Source organism: Carassius gibelio, chromosome B5 (genome assembly GCF_023724105.1).
Source record: "Carassius gibelio isolate Cgi1373 ecotype wild population from Czech Republic chromosome B5, carGib1.2-hapl.c, whole genome shotgun sequence".
NCBI classification, from domain to species: Eukaryota; Metazoa; Chordata; class Actinopteri; order Cypriniformes; family Cyprinidae; genus Carassius; species Carassius gibelio.
In genome coordinates, this window is record NC_068400.1 from 9435141 (window position 1) to 9459370 (window position 24230).

The window sequence follows — 24230 nt, forward strand, 5'->3', positions numbered from 1 at the left end:
TTTATGTTGACTTTAAGACCATTAAGGTTTTTTTTTCGTGAAGAATTTGACAACACATCCCTGAATTATTACAGAAATATGTACTGAAATGTGAAAAAATCTCATTGGTAGAAACCATTTTCACTTAAATTTCACTGAAATACAGATTTTTTGAATTTCAGAAATTGATTTGATTTTATCTTTTTGAAAGAAATATTTTTACATAGTAGGTTGTTGTCATTATCTTATATATTATCATATGGTAAAGCATTCGTGACCCTCTGCTGCTGCATGTTTGGTTACAGTTTATAAGTGTTTTTTTTTTTCAGGTTGCGTTTGAAGCCCCGCCCACAGCAGTAGATGAGGCCCCTGTTAAAGGGGAGGAGACTCCTGCAGAGGGGGAGGAGTCAGAGACGCAAGTGAAGCCCGAACAGGGCACAGGCTCCACCCACCAGGAAGAGCAGACCACAGAAGAGCGTCTTCAGTTGCTGGTAAGAGTCACATGATCACAGATATGGGTGTGTGTGTGTGTGTGTGTGTGTGTGTACATTCACACTGACAAATTAATATGCACTGTCATGAAAAACCTGGAAATCTCAGGAAATTCAAAAAATTTTGGGAGTCTTTAAAAAATTTTAAAACCCTATATAGAAGTAGAATTTTTCTAGTTTTGTTCAGCTGTAAAATATTCAGTTTTATATTTTAGAAATTTATATTTTCTGAATTTTTTTTTTATTTGTCTTCCAAACTTGCAGTCTTTACTATTTAAATCATTATTATTTGTATTAATATTTGTTGCTTATTACATTATTGTATTTATTATTTGTTACAAATGTATTTATTAAATATGTTCATTCTTGTTAGTTTTTTTTGGCACTGTGACACATTGCTTATGTGGGATAAAAGCGTTTGCTGAATGAATGAAAGTAGATGCCAAAAAAGTACAATTTCTGACACTGAGCCTATTAATCTAATTGATCATTTAATGACTAATAATAAATAATTAATAATAAATTATTAATAATAAATTAATAATAAATAATAATTAATTAAAATATTTGTATAAATAAATTTTTTAAAGGGAAAATCCCTTTTTAATTTATAATTTTTCTAGTGTTGTTCATCTGTAATATATATATATATATATATATATATATATATATATATATATATATATATAGTTCTTCTCTGAATTATTAAAAAAATGATTATTTTATAATATTATAATTGTTATTGTATTCTTTTTTTACTTACTCTGACATTATGAATGACTGCAAAAGTCAAAAAAGGTGCTCTTTTCATTTGATGAATATATCCATGTTTCTGATTGTGTTCTCCGATGTTTCTTCAGGAAAGTGAGTTGGTAAAGAAGAGGAAAGAATGTGAAGTTCTTGAGCATGAGGTGCGGAAGAGACAGAAACGATGTCTTGATTTGGTGAGTGTTTTCTCATATTTTAAAGCTTACAGTGCATGTCTCCTGCATGTCAGGCTGAAAAACTGTGTGTGTGTGTGTGTGTTCACAGGAGAACCAGCTAGTGGACGAGCGCAGCAGAAATGAGCACTTAGTGGAGGAGGCAGAACTCCTCAGGAGAAAGGCTCAGCTGCTCGACCAGGTCAAACACTGTCAAATAAAAATTAAATGAAAATTTGCTGACAATGTTCTCACCGTCAGGTCATGCAAGATTAGGATGAGTTTGCTTCTTTATCAGATTTGGAGAAATGTAGCATTGCATCACTTGCTCACTAAAATGGATGCTCTGCAGTGAATGGGTGCCGTCAGAATGAGTCCAAACAGGCGATAAAAACATCATAATAATCCGCAGCAATCCAGTCCATCAGTGTCTTGTGAAACCAAAAGAAACAAATCCATCACTGAGATGTTTTTAACTTCAAGTCCTCTATCTATAATACTATAATACTATACTCATCTGGTCTGAATCAGGAGAGAAATCTGCTGAGATCAAACACTGTTTACAGGCCAAAACAGCTCTAAACAAATACGTGGCTGGATTTTAATGTGAGACACAACAGAAGATGCTCTTTTTCACCGTATGAAGCATTATGGATTACTAAAACATCTTAATGATGGTTTTGTTTCTTACAAACACTCAGTTTTGTCCTCTCAAGATGGAAACTGATGGACTGGAGTGCTGAGGATTATTGATGTTTTTATCAGCTGTTTGGACTCTCATTCTGACGGCACCCATTCACTGCAGAGCATCCACTGATGAGACACTGATGGTGTCACCCTCTGGGGTTTAAAGGTCAGTGTTTCTCTGTGTTTCTGTAGTCGCAGGCTGAAAATGAGGAGCTGAAGGAACAGCTCTGTGTTTTGAACGCTCAGCATAGTTCAGTTCTGGAGGAGAACCAGCGACTCCGTGCAAAGCTGGAGAACCTAGAGCAGGTCCTAAAGGTGAAACACTCACGTTCAGTGTTTCTCAACACGTTCCCAATGCATTCGGTGTGTAATGGGTTTGTGTGTGTGTGTGTGTGTGACGGCAGCACATGCGAGAGGTCGCCGAGCGCAGGCAGCAGCTGGAACTGGAGCATGAGCAAGCACTGGCTATCCTCAAGTTCAAACAGGATGAGATCAAGCGACTCCAGCGGGTCAGTTGCACACTGTTTTGTCATAGTAATTCTGCTTTGGATGGGAATTTAAATAGGAATAAGTCTAATGTTGATGCTTCGTATTCCTGAATGCAAACTCTGATGATCTGAAGACACAGGGTCTAATCAAGGGTTATGTGACGAATCAGAGTTTACACAATGTCAACACGTCATGCCTAGCTAGAACAGAATGTTATGGATTTGTATGAAAGTGTGGCATTGACATTATGCCACAAATGCTATTAATAATGCTGGTATTTTAATATCAATATGTACTTTATGTTGTAGTTATTCAGTCTTTACATGCCTCTCACGGTCACAGCATCATAAACTGTGACAATTTTGTGTTACATTTTTATTACTTGCTAAAATTGTATTATCAAGTTTCGAACAATTATCAAATTATTATTTATATGGTTGGCTCTGTGAAAAATTGCTTATGTTTTTCATTTGGCACTTAAGATAAAAACATCTGCTAAATGAATACATGTAAATGTATAATTTCATTTATTATTTATTATTTAATTTCTTTAATTATTAAACAATTTTACTAATTTATTGATGACTCTGTGACAAATTACTTATTTCCCTCATTAATTCATTTAAATATAAAGGTATAATTTAAATTATTATTTGTCGTTTATTAAATTATCATTACTTATTATTTACTAAAAGTGTTTTGTCTTTTAATGAAATGTTTTAATTATTATTTATAGTTGGCTCTGTGATGAATTGTTTACGTTTCTCATTTGTAGCTTTAAATATAAGCTCCTGATGAATTAAAACATGTAAAAAATTATAATTTAAATTAATGTTATTGAACTTTTATTTGTATTAACTTTATTAAAATAAAATAAAATATGAATTGTTTATTAAGCTTTTATTTTATTTTTGAAATATTATTATTCATTGTTGGCTAAATGAATAAATGTAAATTTAGAATTTAAATTATTATTTATTTTTTATTAAATTCTTATTATTTGTAATTTACTGAAATTCTGTTTTTTAAATATTGTATTTATTATTTATTGTTGGCTTATATAAATTTAAATGCCAAATTAATTGATTCTCTTCCTCTGAACATGTGAATTGTCATTATAAGAAATGTATTAATTATATTTGTCAGCACTTTTGTGACAGCATGCACGTCTTGCACAGCTGAACTCAATGATGAATCAGATAATTAAATATGAGATCTTGTGCTTCCACAGGCTCAGTTATTTGCTAAAAGAGAACATGAAGGTGTCGTGCAGATGCTGGAGGTGAGTTTTTGATATGATCGTTTCTTGTTAAATGACCCATTTAAATGGCATTAACTAAAGAGCTGTGATGAGTGTCAGTGTTCATGATGCTTGGGGTTTTAATGCCTGTATATTTGTGTGTTGTTTAACTGAGTCGTGTCTTTCTCAGGATCTGGTGCAGCTCGTATTGCACAGAGAGCTGGTAGAGTACAGCGTGTGCACTTCCTGTTTGATGTGTCGCATTTCCTGTTTCTCTCTCTATCACCGATGCTTGTATGTGCGACCTGCAGAGGGCTCTGTTTACCTACTAGTCCAATTGAGATTTCTTTATAACTACTTTGAGTTGTTTTACATACAATATTGGCAAAACATCCGTTTAAATGTTAAACAATAAATAAATAAACAATATGCAACCGATTAAAATGCAATAAAATTAAATATTAATTCAACAAGTTGGGAATGAACATTTAGAGTGCTTAGAGAGCTCAGAATTAGAATTTGATTTGACCTTTACATCATATCAGTATCAATGGGAATCAGATTTCTTGCTTGACTTTCCTTGCAATAAAATAAAGTATGAAACATTTCACTCTTGTTCCTCCGAACTGAAAAATAACTTAATACTCTCAGCTTCGGTGCATTTTGAGTCTTTCTACAGTGATGCGGTTCAACAGGTCCTGGACTGCAGCGTTTATCATCTAATCTAATATCTACTCGGACTGTTTTTGAAATGCATGATGTTTCCTCTCTCTCTTTCTCTATACTTGGTGTTTTGTGGCCACTAACCAGAATACACTGGACTGCATGCAGGTATCAGACCCGCTCAAAACACATGCATGTGACCAAACCACCCCCCCACCCACACTTTTTTTCTTCTTTCTTTTTTTGCTATAGTTTCTAGAGCTTGTGTGTGTGTGTGTGTGTGTGTGTGTGTGTGTGGTTTGTGCAAGCTGTTTTAGGTTTTCTCAACTAGACAAGGTTTTAGCGCTCAAGTGCAACACTCCTAAAAGTGTAGTTTTATTAGTTGGTGCTGATCAGCTTTTTGTGTTGCAATATGCAAATTAATTGTGCTGACTATTTTCTTGTCTTAAAGTTAAGCGCGACACTTAAACTTTGAATGTGACACATAGACTTTTGAGGTACGACTTTTACAGGAAACTCTTTATTTTTAGAGTTTGAGCATTGACTGAACAAGTGACAGTCAACCAGTTAGTGTGTGTGTGTGTGTGTGTGTGTGTGCCTTGTGCTCTCGGTGTGCCAGGAAACTGAACCACAGAGCCGGAAGTGAAACTAGCTCACCGTACTCTCACAAGCACTTGAGTTTTTAATGCTTTTACTACATGTTTGTGTTTTACACTCAGCAAAATGGCTTTAACCCCTTTCCTTTTTTCCTGTTTACCTCCTCATTGCTTTATTTATGAAGCTTTATTGTATTGCAAGATGCTTTTTTTTAATAAAAGACTGTGCATATATCATGTGGTGATTATAGCAGACCCAGTGTGTTGATGTAGTTATCTAGAAAAGCTACACACCAGGTTTTTAGGATATTTTCAGTAACACAAATCTTAACATGTAAGAACTATTAAAGTAGCCTGTGTATATAATTAGCACTTATTGTTTGTGATTTGAACAAACTCCAAACAATAAGGAATAAACTTCACTGAGTAATTTTCTTTAATTTATATTAACCCTCAAAATAACAATTTTCATCTGTTGAATGATAAATTATATATGCACACATACATACATGCATATATATATATATATATATACTTGTGTGTATATGTATATGTCTTGCAAAATATTGTTAACTAAACGCTATGTTTTTATGATTTTCTAGGTTTTAAGTTTTATTAACACAAATATTAACATATGTAAGAACCATTCAAATTAAAATTGAACATTTTTCCAAACACCCATATATTTTGAGGAGGGATGTGCTGTTTCTGATCAGACTTAAGATTTTAATAATACATTTAAAAGACAAGTTTCTAAACCTTTACCACCTTGCAATGATGCTTTCGTAAAAAAGACTGTGCATGTTGTGTATATATATATATATAAAGATCATTAATTTTGTATATGTAGTGTTAGTATGGTTATCTAGAAAACTTACACACCAGGTTTTTATGATTTTAACTTTCAATAACACAGACAATCAAATGTTCCAAAATAATTAGTGCTTATGGATAATGATTTGAACAGACGAAAAAAACTTAAGCCATAAACTTGTGACTTGTGATTTTCATCTGTTGGATAAGTAATATTTATCAGTAAATGCATAAATATGCAATTTAGTTGATTTGTTAAAATTTAATGATTGTTAAAGTTTTTAACAGCACTTTCCACTGAGATTACTATAACTTGATAAAAGTTCACAAAAATGTCTTGAAAACCAAAATAATTGATAGCTCAGATTGACTTTTCGTTTAGATTATTAAGCTATGATTTGACACAAGAGCCTTGTGTATGTTGATGATGTCATCTTGGTCGCATCATCACACGCTCTGATTGGCTGATCCCACATGTGCAGTGCATCACTCATTGCTTTGGCTGACTAACAGCATCTGCATTTCTTCGTCAGACAAGCTGATAATGCACCTCATGAATATTAAGTAATATCTGGATATTAATGTCGACCCTGTGTGTAGGCAAAAGTTCGTGAGCTGGAGGAGAAATGCCGCAGTCAGAGCGAGCAGTTCGGGATGCTGTCACAGGAACTGGACAAATTCAGGGTTCAGGCCTCAAAGATCGACCTGTCGGGCCCCGGCCTGACCCAGCTGACCAATGGGGTCGGCCTGTCCGGTGAGACCGAACACTACACGACACATAACAGATGCTTTTGTCTTCTTTCCGATTTAAACAAAGGTTTTTGCATCAAATCAAAGTTTGCAGTGTTGATTTATTTCACAGCTGATTTGTTTGGGTCGAGGCGTTTTATTGCAGAATTGTGGCATCCTTGTCATTCTCTAGCATTGTTGGTGTTTTATTTCTTTGAGCACATGAAACTGCACTGTAGGTATTAATCCTTAAGTTCTTGTCTTGTTGATTCCTGTGTCTAACGGAAACAAAAGCGGCGGTTTTCCTTTAAGCACCGTACCTCGAGATGAAATGCTGCAAAACCAGCTGCTGTTTTACATCCTCAATCCACAGCACAGAGTAGTCTGTTGTGATTGTTTACAGAGTTTGGTTATGTGCATTGGTCCACTGATACAAGATCAAACAGTAGCCTAAAGCCTAGTGAGCTCGCTGTGCACACAGGCATCAGTCTCAGCATCCTAAATGAAATGCAGCTAGTTATGTGAATGATTTCAAACACTCAGCAACACTTTATATGTGAAGTGCACAGGGATTTTACAATCGATTCCAGTGGAGTTAGACTTCATCATTAGTGATGACACTAATGAAACTAAAACACTAGAAAAAAAAAAAAAAAGATTAAATCATTATTTTTTATGTGTATTATATTCAAGTCTCAATATAGGGTAAAGTTTGGGGCCAGTATACCTTTTTATTTTTTTTATTTTTATTTTTTTTAGAAATGCTTTTATTTAGCAAGGCTGCATTAAATTGATGAAAATGCAAATTTGTGCAGTACAACTGTTTTCAACATTGATAATAATCAGAAATGTTTCTCAAGCAGAAAATTATATTGATTTCTGAAGATCGTGTGACTGAAGACTGTTAAACACAGCAATCTACTACATTATTACAATTGAAAACAGTTATTTTAAACTGTATTTTTTTCTCAATATTATAGCTTTTGCTATATTTTTTATCAACTAAATGCAGCCTTGGTGAGCAGAAGAGATATCTTTTTAAAAACATTACAAAATCTTACCGACCCCAAACTGTTGTGCATCCTTAATGATTATATTCTCTTGATTTTTTTTCTGTCTTAATGCATTCTGTGTGTCTGTAGAGTTAGGCCAAAACAAGCTGTGTTTGAAGGTAACATACAGTAGTATTGCTGCTTTTGTTTCGGGTCACACCTCTGATGCTTCATCATGTTGTCAAGGTTGGCAGCTCACTAGGTTTTGGAGCACAGCCTAAGAATGAGTGTCTGAGATCCATAAGTGGATTGCGACTGCATTATCCCCTCTTTTTCCAGGCACAAGTGCCTCATGGGAAGACATCGCGTTCTGGAGTTTGGAGGGTAATGAAGCCCTCTGTGACACCTCTGAGTCTGGTATTGAGATCAGTTTGGTTCTAGGTGTCCGCCTGCATGAAGAACACATGGAGTGTGACCGTGTAGTGAGCAGTGGTCACATCCATGAAGATATGTGCTGATATGTGCAGTCCTGAGCTAGAGCTGGGCGATATGATGATATATATACAGTATATATATAGCGTGAGAAACCAGTGGATCATAACGCCCACCGCTAGCCTGAACCATAAAGATGTTCTTTGTGTTGATTGTTAACATTGTTAACATAGGTTTGGTTTGGTTTCTGTCATATGATCACTTATGCACTTGGTAGCATAAGACATTGCATGTCTCTCAGCTTTGTGAGGATATGATTGGCTGCTTTATTCTGATCGTCCAATCAGAATTCACCATGGTGATATGTGCTTAATCACAGCTGCTGCTTGACTATGTTCACAATGGCATATTATTTAATACATTACTTATTATTTTTGCAGTAATGCATATTTATACATACAGTACACCACTGGCCAACAGTTTGTAATAATAATGACTTTTTATGTTTATGAAAGAAGTCTGTTATGCTCATAAAGGCTGCATTTATTTGATCAAATATACAGAAAAACAGAAAAACATTATTACAATTGAATATAACTCGTTTATATGTGAATATATTGTAAAATGTAATTTATTGCTTTGGTCAAAGCTGAATTATAAATATTATAAATGTCTTTAGATCACTTTAATGCACACATATTAAGCAGCTAAAACTGTTTTTAACATTGATAATATAAGAACCATTAATAATAATAACTGAGCAGTAACTAATGGTTGCTAAAAATTCTGCTTTCTTGTCATATGAATACATTTTATTGATTTTTTTTTTTTGCTGCATTAAATTGGATTAGAATGTTAAGTAACTGTGGATTTAAAAAAAAAAAAAAAAAGATAATTACTAATTACTGCAGAACTGAATGTGTGCTGTTTGCTGTTTGCAGTTAGTACTCCATTCTGAACATAGTCCTGATCTTTTGTTGCAGGTCTGGATGCATTATTTTGTTCAGCACACAAATAACAGCATGTTAACATGCACTTTTTAGTTTCTGCTATGCATTTTTTGTGTTTCTATTTGCTTTTTCTAATTAATCCTCTGCAATATGATGAATTCTTAAAGCTGCAGATGAAAATGCTCAATGCAAATTACATTTTATATCAAGCAAACAATGTATAATTGTGAGCAGAGGGAGGAGATGAAGGTCAAAGAATGATTTCTACTGGAGTCTCAGTGATGGGGGTCGTGACCTTTATGCAAGCAGATGGTTTTCACTTAGTCAGCCCTGATTCTGACCTTTAGATCAAAGGGGTCGACTAGTCACATAAACACATACTTGTAAACCGCAGCTCAAAGCATTATCCCACATCTGTGCATACACACATATGCATGTTTATCTCATTGAGGACATACTAGGGATGCACCGATACTAAATTTCCTAGCCAATACCGATAACCGATAACTGATTATTCAGAATGATATATGCCGAAACAATATTCAGTTTTCTTAAAGGCAAAAATCTCTCCCAATTAATGCTGTAAAATGAGCCTTCTCATTTGGTACTGGTACATAATACTATAGGTTAAAATGAACGATAAAACTATTATATTCACTGCTATATATTTTAATATATGTGACTCTGGATCACAAAACCAGTCTTAAGTGTACATTTTTAAAAACTGAGATTTATAAATCATCTGAAATCTGAATAAATAAGCTTTCCATTGATATATAGTTTGTAAGGAGGACAATATTTGTCTGAGATACAACTTTTTGAAAATCTGGAATCTGAGGGAGCAAAAAAAATCTAAATATTGAGAAAATCATCTTTAAATTTGTCCAAATGAGTTCTTAGCAATGCATATTACTAAATCAAATAAGTTATTGATAAAATAAAATAAACTAATAAGTTTTGATATATTTAGACTGTTAGTTTACAAAATATCTTCATGGAACATGATCTTTACTTAATATGCTAATGATTTTGGGCATAAAAGTCAATAATTTTGACCCATACAATGTATTTTTGGCTCTTGCTACAAATATACCCCAGAGACTTAAGACTGCTTTCGTGCTCCAGGGTCACATTTAATAATCACAATCAAAAAACAATGGCTGATAGTTCTGGTAATTGCTTTCAGCAGCCGATACTGATTATCGTCCGATATATCGGCGCATCCTTGATTTCAATATCTTCTCAAATTTATGATCAGCATTATTTTAAGTTGTTCTTCTCTGCAATCGTTGAATGTTAGATGTGGCTGCGGTTTTGCGGACGGGCTCCACTCCCCACGCAGCTGAACTGTCCCGTCCCGAACGCTCACCGACCGTCAAACACCGAGAGCTGCCTGCCATCAGCCTGAAGTCCGGCTCCACGTCCAGCCCTACGCCCCCCAGATCGCCTGAGACAACTCACCTCTCTCCCAAATCTGCTGGATCTCACCCGGCCAGCCCCAGAAAGGCCAGCCCTACACATGAGGTGAGAGGAGATACCAGTGTTTACAGGGATGCACAGACGCAAAAAGAGCCAATATTTGTAATATACAGTTTCAGGTTTTCAGAGCTGATTGCTTTGCTGCTTTTATGTCGAATCATCTAGAATGCCGGTCATTTGTTGGTTTTGTCTGGGTTAGATTTCATCTATGGGTTTACCTTGAAGCTTTTGAGCTTTAGCTGGGAAGTTTAAAAACTGTTCCTGGGTCACAGCGCAGACGCTCTCGCGCGGGTGCCGCTGTCTAAAGCTGATATTCAGTGAGATAATCCTGAGCAGTGCTGCTGGATTATGAAGGCTGTAGTAGTTGTAAGTGATTATCCATAAAAGGGTTTTACCCTTGAGCTATAAATACTGCCTGCATGCCTCCATTACTTCTTACTCACAGCAGCACTATATTTAGATGATTTCAGCAGCTGACTCTGCAAGTTTATTAAACCACAGACCTGAAAAATTGACATTCTGCATGTGCTGCATGTTAGATAAATGAGCACAATGCATGCATAGTTGTTATAGTTTTTTGTGGTTTTGAGTTTTGCTCATGGTTTTTGAAGATCAGGGGTCATGCAATCTGTCCATGCAGACATCTTAGTAATTAGATTCATACGGTAGTTTGTTCAGAAATACAAGCCTACAATTCAGCCTATTGATTTTACTATGTGTTCAATTTTCTGAGTGTGTGTTGATGTGTGTGTTTCAGGTGGACACTGCTAGTGAAGTTGAGGAACTGGATATTGATGTTTCTCAGGCGTCGTATTCAGTCAGTAAAGGAGCAGCGAAACTCCAGGTCTTCATCGCACGGTACAGGTAAACAGCATTTAACTTCATTTATTGATTTCTGCTTACGAGCTTACAGCATATGCTAAACTGCCATGGCCATCATCAGTGTCGTGGAGAAAACAACCTGTGAATGGTTCACTTGAATGACACAGTTCAAGTGAGAGAGTATCTTAATATTGATCAAATAACACAGTTTAAATGGAGGCTTGTTTTATTTTCTAATTGCAGTTACAATCCCTTTGATGGTCCTAATGAGAACCCAGAGGTCGAGTTGCCCCTCACAGCGGGGGAGTACATTTACGTCTATGGAGACATGGATGATGATGGCTTTTATGAGGGTGAGTTTATTACAATTTGTTTAATTATTTTTTACCATTTTAATACTTTATTATTCTTTAATAAAAATAAAAAAGATCATTGTTGCACTCATATGAGACAAGTATATAAAAAAAATAAATTAAAAAATTTCCAGATTTTAACTTGTAGCTTTCTTTTGTAGTACTCATTCAGTATGCAGACAGTATCTGCCTGAGATATAAAAAAATAAAAAATTTTAAGTCATTGATTTTTAATGAGTAATGGTTTTTTTGTTGTTGTTTTTTTTATAAAAGCTGATAATATATATTTTAAATCTTTTAAAAAATGTAACAAATATATATTTTAATTAATAATAAGATTTGCTTTCATAAATGCAAAAAACTAATATTTATAATATAATTTTTATTGATGCTTTTACTTTTTACTTCTTTTTTTTTGTAATGAATAATACAATTGTTTTTCATAAATGCTGAAAATATGTAATATTTATAACATATTTTATTCATATTTGTTACAGTTTTTGAAATTGTTAAATTATGAATAGTAATGAATAGTAGAAAAAAAATAATGATAAATTTCTAATGTTTATATATATATATATATATATATATATATATATATAGATGGATGGATGGATGGATGGATATAAACATATATGCTGTGTATAATTTAAATTGTGTATGTGTGTGTACGTGTGTGTGTATACTTCTCATCACACTTTTGCCCAGAAAATGTAAAAATAGAATTCAGTTCTTATTTCTAAACTTCTGAAAATCTAGTTTAAATTTCCTTCAACATTACTCCCTATACCTAACACTATTGTGTTGCACCATCTTTCTGTATCCCCCTGTAGGCGAGCTAATGGATGGCAGAAGAGGCCTCGTTCCCTCCAATTTTGTGGAGCGCGTGTCGGACGATGACTTCATGAACTCACACCCTCACCAGGCTGGCGATATGTCCCATAATTCCTTCCAGGAGAGCAGCTTCCACAGCGGCAGCGAGCGGCTGCACCAACACCACTTACGCTTCGCCCACAGCGCCTCCGAGAGGACAGAGACCTCCATGACAGCATCGGCTCCCGGTGAAAATGCCAAAGCTAACCCTGCCCCGGCCGCCCCGCTCAGTAATGGCTTAGACTTGGATCTAGAGGAGGTTGGGGTGGACACTGTGCCTTACCCCCGCAAGCTAGCACTAATCAAGCAGTTAGCCAAGAGTGTCATCATTGGCTGGGAATCTCCACTGGTCCCGGCTGGCTGGGGTTCTGTGTTTAGCTATAATGTCTACGTGGACCACGAGTTGCGACTCAATGTGCCATTTGGTACCCAAACGAAGGCCGTTCTGGAGAGGCTAGATTTGGTGCAGAAGGCATATCGGATTGCAGTGCAGTGCCTGACAGAGCGAGGCAACTCGGATCAGCTGCGTTGCAGTATGCTAGTTGGACGGGACGTGAGCGTAGCGCCGACTCAACTGCGTGTTGAACGCATAACGGCTACCTCAGCCAGTCTAACCTGGCTGCCTAGCAGCAGTAACTATGTGCACATTGTGTCTTTAAACGACGAGGAGTGTGAGCTGGTAAAGGCGGGATGCTATTCACTGTGCCTCAGCAACCTCACACCCAACATGCATTACAACGTTAAAGTGGAGGCCAGGCCACACCGCACAGCCTGGGAACTACCGCCGGAGTGCAGAGAACAGAAAACCGCAGTGACCTCTTTCACAACCCTGTCTGCAGGTGAGATGCAAATAGGGTTGAGCAATGTCTATAAATTGGCATCAGACAATGTCTACAGATAGACGATGACATACAAGTGTTTGTCAATTGACGATGGGTGGGGGGTCGGCTAGGGCTAAAAATATATCAACGATATAATGTTTCGTATCGTTCGGTATCGCTAATTGTTGACATTTTTTATAATCCTTTTAAAAAGAAAGAGCAATATATTTTTTTAACCACTGTTATGTTTGATTTACCCAATTTATTAAGACAACAAATTGTTTTTTTTGTTGTTGTTTGTTTTGTAGTCATACACAAAATAAAATGTAAACAAATATCTCCTTTCATATGTTTTATATGCAGATTAATAAGTCTGAAGGAAACTTTTGTCTTGTCTACCAAGGCCACCGTAGGGCTCAATGAGCTAAATAATGCAGTGCATTAAATTGTTTATTCAATGCAATGAAACCACAACTATCTATTTAAAAAAGTGCATAACGTCTAAATTAACATATATAAATCAAATATAAAAACTTTTGTTCTTCTGCGTCATAGTTTGAGCTGCACCCTCTACTGTACAGACATGAATTTACACTTCCTTCAGCCTTCAAGAACTTATTTTATATTAAAGCGTAAATGTAACAAAACACATTTTTCCATACAAAATAACTAAGTAATGTAATTAATTACTTTTTTAGGGAGTAACGCAGTATTGTAATGCATTACTTTTAAATGCGTTTAGTTACTTCTTAAATATGAGCAGGGCTTGATTGTTTTCAATATAAGAAGTTCTATTTATAGCAAATGTAATAGACCTTTCACACCAAAAAGTGCAATGAATAAACCTCAGGTTTCACTCCTGTACAGTAGAAGGAGAAGAGCACAGGAGAAGAAGGTTAGGTCTTCAGCAATAAAAAAAACAATGAAGCACAATTGTTAGTTGATCTAAAGTCATCTTTGCTTATTAATATGGTTGAACTGGATTACAAAGGCCAGTAGCAAAGACATTGGTTAATAAAATGGGATTAGATACATTTTTGTTAACATATTTCATTATTGAAGGTTTGTGTCATATTCTGAGTTTGCATTTTAGTTTATTTTGATGAATACTAAATCTGTTTTCAGAGTGGGATGAATTGATGCACATTATCATTTAGTCTGTAAGTGCATCACGTTGACACAGCAAACACAACGCCTCTGTACTTCCAATTTCTCCCAATATGGGGACAGGAGTCTTGGCAGTCAATAAATGGGAAAACAAAGTAACTGACGTTACTTTTTTAAAAAAGCAACTCAGATATTTTCTTATAAATTTAAAAGTAATGCATTACTTTACTAGTAACTTGAAAAAAGTAATCTGATTAAGTAACTTGCGTTACTTGTAATGCATTACCCACAACACTGCCCAACGCTGAGTAAGATTCCTTTTTGATCAAATTTTAACTTTAACTTCCTTTGATTTGACCTTTACCCTTGTCCTCCAGGTCCTCCTGATGCTCCTCTGGATGTGCAGTTGGAGCAAGGCCCATCTCCGGGAATAGCTCAGATCAGTTGGCTGCCTGTTACTATAGATGCTGCTGGGACATCCAATGGTGTACGAGTCACTGGCTACACCATCTATGCTGACAAGAAGAAGGTGAACCTAAGAATTCTTCTGAAAAGACCACTTTATATTATAATTTCTACTAGAGCTCCACAATTAATCTAAATTAAATAGCAGTCACAATTAGGCAAAAGCTGCGATTTTTTTTTTTTTTTATTATGTGCAGCTTGTCAGTTGAGCAGGTGGAGTAGTAGTAAATACTGCTCTATACGAAGGCCTGATGGTGCTCTTGCATTGAAACACCAAATATGTCCTACAGAAGAAAGGTGAAGCACCTCGTTCCAGGAATTCCCTTAAGTTTTAGCTGAATAAAACAGAAGATTGAACTGCATTCATTAATTCAACATGACTAATAAAAACACAACTACGACAATATGTGGATTATCTGAGACCTTCGTATTATAATTTTCATTATAATAAAGTATATAAATAATGCCATGCTACCTGATATAGCCTTTATCACTGCATAGAATACTATGAAAAAACACGTTGTGTGCCTTATTCTGTTTAAGAAGTCACATCATCTCATCTGGAAAGTTGTTTTATGCATGTTGATTTTTTTAAATGCATGTTATAAGCGACTCAAACTAGCTGTGTTTTCAGATGGAGCAGTATTTACTTCTAAACCAGATTATTTATGTCGACCCTGATTTTGATTTATGAATCATGCAGCTTTTATTTCTACAGTAAATGTGCATGTTTAACTCTCTCACCTTTGTCTGCAGGTATTAGAGGTGTCGTCACCCACAGCAGGCAGCGCTCTGATTGGTCCATCTCAGATCCAAACATTACAGGCGGCCCATGAGCTCACCGTGCGGACCATGTCAGCTTTTGGCGAGTCGATGGACTCATTGCCGGTGAATGTGCCCGCCAAATTGCCTGCCATCATGTCCGGTGCCTCATTGCCTCAATGCCAGTCTGTGCCAGCCACCGCCAGTGTCCTCACGGCCAGTGCCAACCCAGATCCTGCTGTCTGTGCCACATCTCTCTCATCTGCCAAATTGCCCATTCTGCCACACACTGCTACAATGGATGAACACACCATTGGTCCTGTTCGGGGAGTCTATGTCAGTGCACCGAATGCAACCACCCGTGAGGTGTCTCCATCTCCTGCTTCCTATGTAGAAGCCTGGGCAAACCCAACACCAGCTGCACCCATGCCAGCACAGGAGGCACTGTCGATATGTAGCTCATGTACTAACTCAACGGTGAGTTTAAACTAAAAATCTACTTGTCTACAGTTTTAGTCACTACTGAATGTGCAAATAATAAGTAATTAGCTTATACCATATCCTTAAAGAGCCAAAAATAAAAATGTTGTCATTGTTTACCCATGTGCAAAAGGAGATGCTTAGCATCCGTGGAATGTGCAAAATGACCCTCTGCTTAGAACCCTGAGGCATCTCTTTGTGCCATATTTAATAAAACTCAGACATGAAGGAAATTTTATTACTGAAGTGGATGTTAAATTTTGGTGTGTTCATGGTCTTCATAAAACATGTAATATAACCTTCCCATGTGAGGTTATTGTTAAGAAAACACCCAGGACTTTTCACAAAAATTTTGATCTTTGAATTTTGGCCTAAGACCAATAACCTTATGCTACAAAATGTATTTACTGCATTACCCTATCCGCATTCTTAAAATAGAATAATTTTTTCTTAAGTTGGCTGAGATTGATTGTCCATGTGTAGAGATCTGGGATGTATGGGTTCTGTTTAATATTGGAAATTGGTTGGGAATAAGTATTGTATCTGTTTGAGTAGTAATTTTTGTAAGCTAATAAAGCATCTCCATCTGCAGGTGAGTGTTACACATGCACCCATGGTCGTGCCTGTGCCTCTTGCTACACCAACATCCATGGCCATACCAGCTCCCTTGACCTCACTAGGAACTATGCCCACACCATTGTCCATGACAGTGGCAGGTCCTGTAGTTGTGCCAGCACCTGCTACCATGCCTGTGCCCATGTCTGCGGCCAAACCTGCACCTATTGTTGTACCTGCATCCGTGCCAGAGCAGTCTTGTGTGGCTCCTGCTGTGCAAAACACAAGCAGAGAGACAGACAGCCCAGGAGGCCTGCGTCCTGTTGCCTCCCTCTCCGACTTCTTGGAGGATCCACGTGCCAAACTTCACACACCACCACCACCCAGTTCCACCTGCCCCAAAGTCAACATCCCAGGAAAGGACCCTCTCGATATTCCAGATACGCACCCACTGAGACCTCCTAATCCGTCACCCTTTGAATCAGAGCCAGAGGAGGACAGGGAGAACACCAGGCTCGTATCCATAGAGGAGTTCCTGCGGCCTGTGCCTCAACCTCGAATAAAGGCCAGTTTCCAAACTAAATCTGGAGACCATGTGTGTCCCTGTGGTTTTAATCTTTTCCTACTGCACTCATTTTATTATCTTACCATTTTCCTCAGAGCTAATCTTCCTTCCTTTATATACTAACTTAATCCAGCAGAGAAACACCTTCATTATTTGAAACATTGTGTTGTCCTAGTGCAGGGTTGCCCAGTCCTGTTCCTGGAGGACCACTGTTTTACAAAGTGTAGCTCCAGCCCCAGATAAATACATTTGAACCAGCTAATCAATGTGTTTGGAATTACTAGAAACTTCCAGACAAGTGTATTGGGGCAATTGCAACTTAATTCTTCAGGAGCAGGATTGGACACCCCGTCGTAGTGTCTCAGAAAACTGTGTTGAAGTTATTGTTTTTGTGGTACATTATTAGGTCTATGCTGGTGGTCTTATGGACCCTCCCCCAGACTACCAAGGGGAGAGCAGTCGGTCTGATCTGTCTGACATACTGGAAGAAGAGGAGGAAGATCTGTACTCTGAACCAATTACTGACATCTCCAGAGGTTACAGTACAGCTCCTACGGGCAGGGTATGTACATGCACATGGATGTTGTACTGAATGTTCCTCAGGTAACCTTTCGACAAAACGTTGAGTTCTACTGCAGTGTGTCAAGAATCTTTGTATTGCACCAGATAATCACGATCACAGTGAAATGCCACAGGTTCAATATCCTGCTCAATATAATGATATATTAAACATTAAGCAGGTTCTGATTGTCTGTAATTACTAGTGAAAACTTTTAGCTATAACTCAGTTTTAGCCATACTTGTCATCTACGTTCTTCTGTTCTCATATTTCCTCTGTTGCATTCTAATTTTCTTGTTTCTTTGCTTTGTTTTGTTCAATTTTCCACTTTTGACACCAATCAAACCTTTGCCTCCTCTGTATGTTCTCGATCTTTCACCTTGCTCGTTTCCTACTCTGGTAATATCCCAATGCTCCTCCAAAACAACCCTAGTCTGAAATGTGGGAACCTGACAGCGATGAAGAAATTTTGGAGAGGATTATAAAGCTCCCCCCTCAAGCCTACCACAACAAGCAGCTCTTTAGCATCCCAGAAGTCACAGAAGAAGAAGACAACACTGAATCTGAACCCTACACTAGGCCTTCCCCGGGCCGAACAACTTCTGGCAATGGCCGCCAAAGTGGACATGATGGTCGTCGACATTCCCCCAATCATCACAATCAGGGACATAAAATGGAATCTGATTCCCCCGTAGTAAGGTACAAAGGGAATGTGCCAGTCAGGACTAGACCCAGAGTGCACTACGCTGACAAGGTGGACACCATCAACTATCTGGATGAGGAGGAGGTGGAGTTGGACTCTGACAGTAGTCTGTACGCTGGGCCTAGTTCTGTTAATGTGGCTGCACGTTGTACACCGCACAAAGGTCATGGCGACCAACTCAGGAGAGAGGCCTTGCTCCGTAGCCAGATGACTTCAGGAAAAGGGCATGGACCGCATTTACTTAGCAAGACCATTCACCGTGTGAAGTCACCCACTGGACCCTCAACAGAGATTGACGTAGAGTATGGAACCGATAACGACGAGGAGCCTCAGCTGTTTGATCCTGGAGAAGTGGTGTTAGAACAAATGAGCTCGGAGTGGTGGGTTGAAGGCGGTAACAATGAGTACCACCACTTGCCCCTGACATGCAGACCCCAGCCAGAGCTGCCCCAAAGCAGCCGCTCATGGGTGGGTTGTCATCTGTCCATCTGTCTCCTGTTCTACCACAGCCATCGATCCCTTGAGAAGCTCTCTTTGAGAACCTGTCCATCCCTTTAGGAGATGGCTGAAACCTTTTGTGTCCTAAAAGCAAAAATGACCAAGTTTGCACCCAAATCAACTGCTATACTTATCGGTTCACTGTAGCTTAATTTGTCCTACTTGTTTTATCATAGTTGAAAGGTTTAGAACTAGGGGGTCTCAACTCTGGCCCTAAATGTCCACTTTCCTGTAGAGTTTAGCTCCAACACTGTTCAAACTCACTTGCCTGTAACCTTAAAGACCTCACCTAATAAGTGGTTCAAGTGTGTTTGATTAATGTTGGAACTAAAATCTACAGAAAAGAGGACCTTAAGGGTCAGAGTCAAGAACCCCTGGCTTAATGTGTATTGTTGGAATTAATGATGATTGTCTTAAGGAACTGAGCAATTCAGGTTACAGTTTTTATTACTTAGTTATTCCCACCTCTGCATGGAGCTAACATTTAAAATGCATTTATTTACCACATACAGTGGCTACTCTGTCATATGGGATTCCACCAAGTGCTCAATGACTCTCTAACTCTAACTTTACTGTGGAAACAAAAGGTTTAAGCCTGTACATCTCGCTTCTTGTGTACCCTACACCCTTTCTCTCAGTCTCTAGTCAAGGCATCTTCGTATTTGTAGTTGCATAGCTGCCAGCACTGCTCTATGCATTTGTCCTACATCTTATTCTTCCCAGTGTTGAACATTGATGTTCTAAGACTCTGGCTGTACATTCTTGCTCAATAAATTTTCTAGCTCTTTTGCATCTCCTTTCCTTGACACAAATGGGATGCTTCTTGACCCATGTATTGTCAAGGTTGTCCAGAGACTGCTTGAGCAGTAGAGACTGGACCACACTGAAGTGCTGTATGAAACTGTATGTTGTGCTTGCACAGGGATCTCCTCTGTTCCCATAATTGCACTGTTGCAAAGAACAACCCCAAGTGCTGCTTATGTTGATCTGGAATCAGACGTCGCTTGAGCAGTGGCTTTTTTGACTTGTGTGTGTGTGTTTCAGGGCTCCAGGCTAATTGCTAATTCAGTACAAAAGAGCTTGCAACAGTGATTTCAAATCTATTTGCATTTAGCCTAAGATACCAGAACGTCATGTGCATATACCCTAGGAAGGTGCACAAACACAGATATTAATGTCTGGCCAATGCAATCGCAGTTGATTGTACATAGAAGCTCTTGAATATAGTTATTAGGTAGCAAGCTAAGCAAAATAAACTGCACACAGGAACATTGTGTGCAGGAAATTTTCCAAATGCTAGCTTGGCAATTTATCTAAAGGGTTAGTTCACCCAAAAAGTAAAATTTGTCCATGTTCTACACACTCGAAGCATCCTAGGTGTATGTGACTTTCTTATTTCAAAATAATCCAATCTAAAAAAAAAATCCTTGCTCTTCCAGGACTTTCGATGGGGTAATTGGGTGTTTGTTGTCAACAGTTCAGATGACATCAAATAAAGTGTACACATCTGTAATATAACGTCCCTCACACGGCTCCTGGGGGTCAATAAAGGCCCTCTGTAGCTAATCCATTCATTTTTATAAGATAAATATCCAGATTACAATTGGATATTGTAACTTTGTCAATTGTCAATTACAACATTACAATTACAAATACAACATCTCCTGACTGTGGGACGCAGAGATTTTATTTTTATTTTTTTTACTACGATTGGATTATTCTGAAAGAAGAAAGTCACATACACCTAGGATGCTTCAAGGGTGAGTAGAAAATGGACAAATTTTCATTCTTGGGTGAACCTACCCTTTAATATAGACTGTTCTGATTCTGTAATGAACGTTCTTCAAAATGTTTTAACAGAAGCAAGTGGCTCCTAAGCGATTGGTCTAGTCTGGGGCCCCTAGTGTCCATTAGTGGTATTACATGCAGATTGTGTGATGTTACAGTTGTACATTAACATGTTAAATTAGGGAACACTATTCACTATTAATTTGTTGCTTATTAGCCTGCATTTTACTTACATATTCGCTGTTTATTACTATTTATAAAATACATATTAATGCCTTATTTTGCATGGCAATATTCTAGTTCCCTTAATCCTAAACATACCTACTAGAAACAACTACCTTGCTTACTATCCGTAAGCAGCGAATTAGACGTTTTCTGAGGGAAAACTCTTTAGTTAATAGTGAATACATGTTCACTAATCTGAAGTGTTTGCCATGATGCTGTTTCGCACGTGACATTATCTAACTGTTTGTTTCTCTCAATCCAGGAGGCAGGTGTAAGAGAAGCATCGGTGGGAGATCCAGGTGCAATGTGGTGCGATGTCACTCCAAAATCGCCACGGCCTGAAATTAGACTACATAGAGGTGAGAATCTCTCACTTCCTTCTCTCTCTCTCAATGTGAACAGTGTTTAGCTCTTATTTAGATCACATCCTTTTCTCTTTTTTTCGTTTATCCATTTGAGAGTCCTGTCCACCCACTGAACTTTAAACTGCGCTTAACTCTTCTTCTGCAAACTTAGTTTCAGCCAAAGCAACACATGTATCTAGCCTAGTCTAACTGCTTTTTCTTAAAGTTAGTTATATAATAAAACCAGTGACACAATGTATTAAAGTTTGGCATGTAATATATTCAGAACTAGCTTGTTGAGGAGTGCTGTTACTTTTCTAAGTGATCAGACATGTAATTTATTTAACTGAAAGCCCATTTGCATTTATGGACAGTCAAGTAATTTTTAATCGTTTTTGTCTTTGAGGACAAGATGGTTTTTCGAAAGGTAGCCCCTTTTTCTGTATATTTGCACTCAAATAATGTCCTCCTTTCTTTGCTCTGCCCTTGATTGTTGCTACAGATGGTCTTGATCCTCACTAATGAGATTAGCATATCTCACTGCTGGAGCTTAACACAAAAATGACAGACACCTGTTAGCACCACTGATTATACACCTCTGTTTTACACTATAGTCCTCATCCAATCCATCTAGAAACAGGAATTGCTTTCAGACTGCAGTGTACAGCAGAGTTATCATTCATGCACGTCCAATAAATAGCACAGGAAAATTATGGATGGTGTTTTGGAGCATTTGTGTTTGCTTTCCATTTATTTACACATGTAACTTCATCTGTGCAGTTGCATTGACTTATTTAGTAGACACTTTTTTCCATTTCTGGCTTACAGTGATGCATTTTTATCAGTTCATATAGTAATTGATTGTCCAGCACAGCTGCTTAATTGTGAGACATGGTGATTTTTAACACATTATGGGAAATATTAGCATGACCAATCAACGCTGAGAACCAGAGGTGGGTTGGTTTTATGAAATATAATATTGATTTGTTTGATTTGTTTATATTGTTTGGTTTTACATGTGTGTGTGTGTTTGTCTCTTCCTGTCATTCCCGCTCTGTACAAATGAATCGTGAGCGCACGTTTCTGTAGCCACTCACGGCGGCTTAGGATCAGGAGGTTTTAGTTTGATTACCTCACTTTAGGACACGCCTGGGCCGCACCATTATGCTTTTCAGGCGGGGGAGACCTCAAACATTAGTTTACTGATTGTAACATTTCACATTCGTCATGGAACGTTGCATTGAATGTAACTTAACTTTACACAATTCCACCTTCAGCTTTTCAAAATGTGATACAGGTAGGGCTGTGAATCTTTGGCAAGGCAGCGATTCGATTCGATTACGATTCATAGGATTTCGATTTGATTCAAGAACGATTTTTGCAAATTTAGAACGATTCAAATTGATTCGATTCACAATTAAATTTGATTCGATTCAATTATAACGATTCGATTCTGCATTCTTTAAGTGCATTCACAGGATTATTTAAATGCTTCTACTAAACTCTTTAAATGCTTAGTCAGGGGGCAAATTACAGTAGCATTTATGTTTAGAGAACCATAGGTTAGAAACCATAGGTTAAATGCTAGTTTAATGATGCGACATGGCATACGTACAAATGTATGAAAGCAAAGTTTTAAAAAAAGAGCTTAAAGCGTATTATGTATAAGTTAACATTTTGTCACACCAGGGGCGTAACCATAATTTCAGAAGTGACAGAAATGTCAAATACAATCATTTTATGTATGTAGCCTATATAATAATAATAATTATTATTATTATTATTATTATTTATTTATTTATTTTATTTTTTTTTATTTTATTTTTTTACAAGGAATTATCTTCTTTTTTAATTAGTTTTAATTAGCTGTAATAAATCAAATACACTGCTGGACAATAATCAATCATTTGTAATCAATATTTTTTTCCTAATGGCAATTTTATGATTGTTTTATATACTAGGCTACATTTAATTAGCAATTTTTTTTTAATTTTCTGCACAGAATAAGGTAGAAAATATACTTTATAGTTTATGTACTGTAATAAATGTCAATTAGCACTGCATCATTCATAAATTGTTTGTGGGTTTTTTTTTTTAGTTTCATCAGTTCATTCTGCTTTTATTCAGTTTAGCTGCAGATATAGCCTGGCACGTCTCTCTTTCAGTGTGAAAACGTCTTCATCTCTATTTAACTTTTCCTCTCCATCAGCGAATGATTCTGAGAGAAAACGCGCCAGATGTCTGTTTGCTAATGAGACAAATGCTACTTTCGTGCATCTGATTATCAGATAAATCCCGCGCTCTTATTTCAAGGTCGTTGTTAATGCTGTGGTTAATTGTAAAAGTTTCCTTCGTATATTCGGTTCATCCACATTGTTTAAAAACATTTATCATTCAATGGATCTGCGCGTATGATTTAGACACTTACATTACCGCTCCGTCCATGCAATAAATACAGCTGTCGACGGCTCCGGTAACTCCGTCGGTAAGATGCAGAGAGCCACTGACAAACTACAGAAAATTAAAACTACTTCACGTTAGCATTACTGGCCACAGAGACGAACGGAGCGCAATCCTGTGACTGTCTCAGGCGGTAAACAGTGGAGCGCGTGAAGGATAGATAAGAAGCACGATTCACGAACACTCTTCAATGTCTCCATTAATTCGTGTGTGTAGTAATTTAAATTTTTGAAAGCATTGAATCGCTATAGAAATCGCGATTCATTCGAATCTTAGCATTTTGAATCGATTACTATCCAAGATCGGTTTCAAGATCGATGCATATGAATCGACAGGGTTTGTAATCGATGCATCGAGAAAACGAGTGAATCGTTACACCCCTAGATACAG

The 24230-nt window shown here is 37.2% G+C and overlaps 1 protein-coding gene across 6 annotated transcripts in view; it reads left to right on the plus strand.

The window, feature by feature from the left end:
- The window catches only part of LOC127957802 (peripheral-type benzodiazepine receptor-associated protein 1), a 96148-nt gene that overhangs the window by 61286 nt on the left and 10632 nt on the right, over positions 1-24230 (plus strand). Inside the window, exons 8-26 of one of the 6 annotated variants that reach the window (XM_052556475.1) lie at positions 309-470; positions 1331-1414; positions 1503-1592; positions 2270-2392; positions 2482-2586; positions 3798-3848; positions 3997-4029; positions 6479-6632; positions 7939-8016; positions 10282-10505; positions 11218-11324; positions 11526-11635; positions 12469-13347; positions 14814-14965; positions 15658-16140; positions 16736-17293; positions 17670-17825; positions 18256-18993; positions 21299-21395. In XM_052556475.1, the coding sequence (XP_052412435.1) occupies positions 309-470; positions 1331-1414; positions 1503-1592; positions 2270-2392; positions 2482-2586; positions 3798-3848; positions 3997-4029; positions 6479-6632; positions 7939-8016; positions 10282-10505; positions 11218-11324; positions 11526-11635; positions 12469-13347; positions 14814-14965; positions 15658-16140; positions 16736-17293; positions 17670-17825; positions 18256-18993; positions 21299-21395 (4384 nt within the window). Of the gene's footprint in view, positions 1-308; positions 471-1330; positions 1415-1502; positions 1593-2269; positions 2393-2481; positions 2587-3797; positions 3849-3996; positions 4030-4616; positions 4638-6478; positions 6633-7938; positions 8017-10281; positions 10506-11217; positions 11325-11525; positions 11636-12468; positions 13348-14813; positions 14966-15657; positions 16141-16735; positions 17294-17669; positions 17826-18255; positions 18994-21298; positions 21396-24230 lie in introns of all 6 variants that reach the window. The other 5 variants (XM_052556476.1, XM_052556480.1, XM_052556477.1 and 2 more) reach the window with 5 other exon arrangements.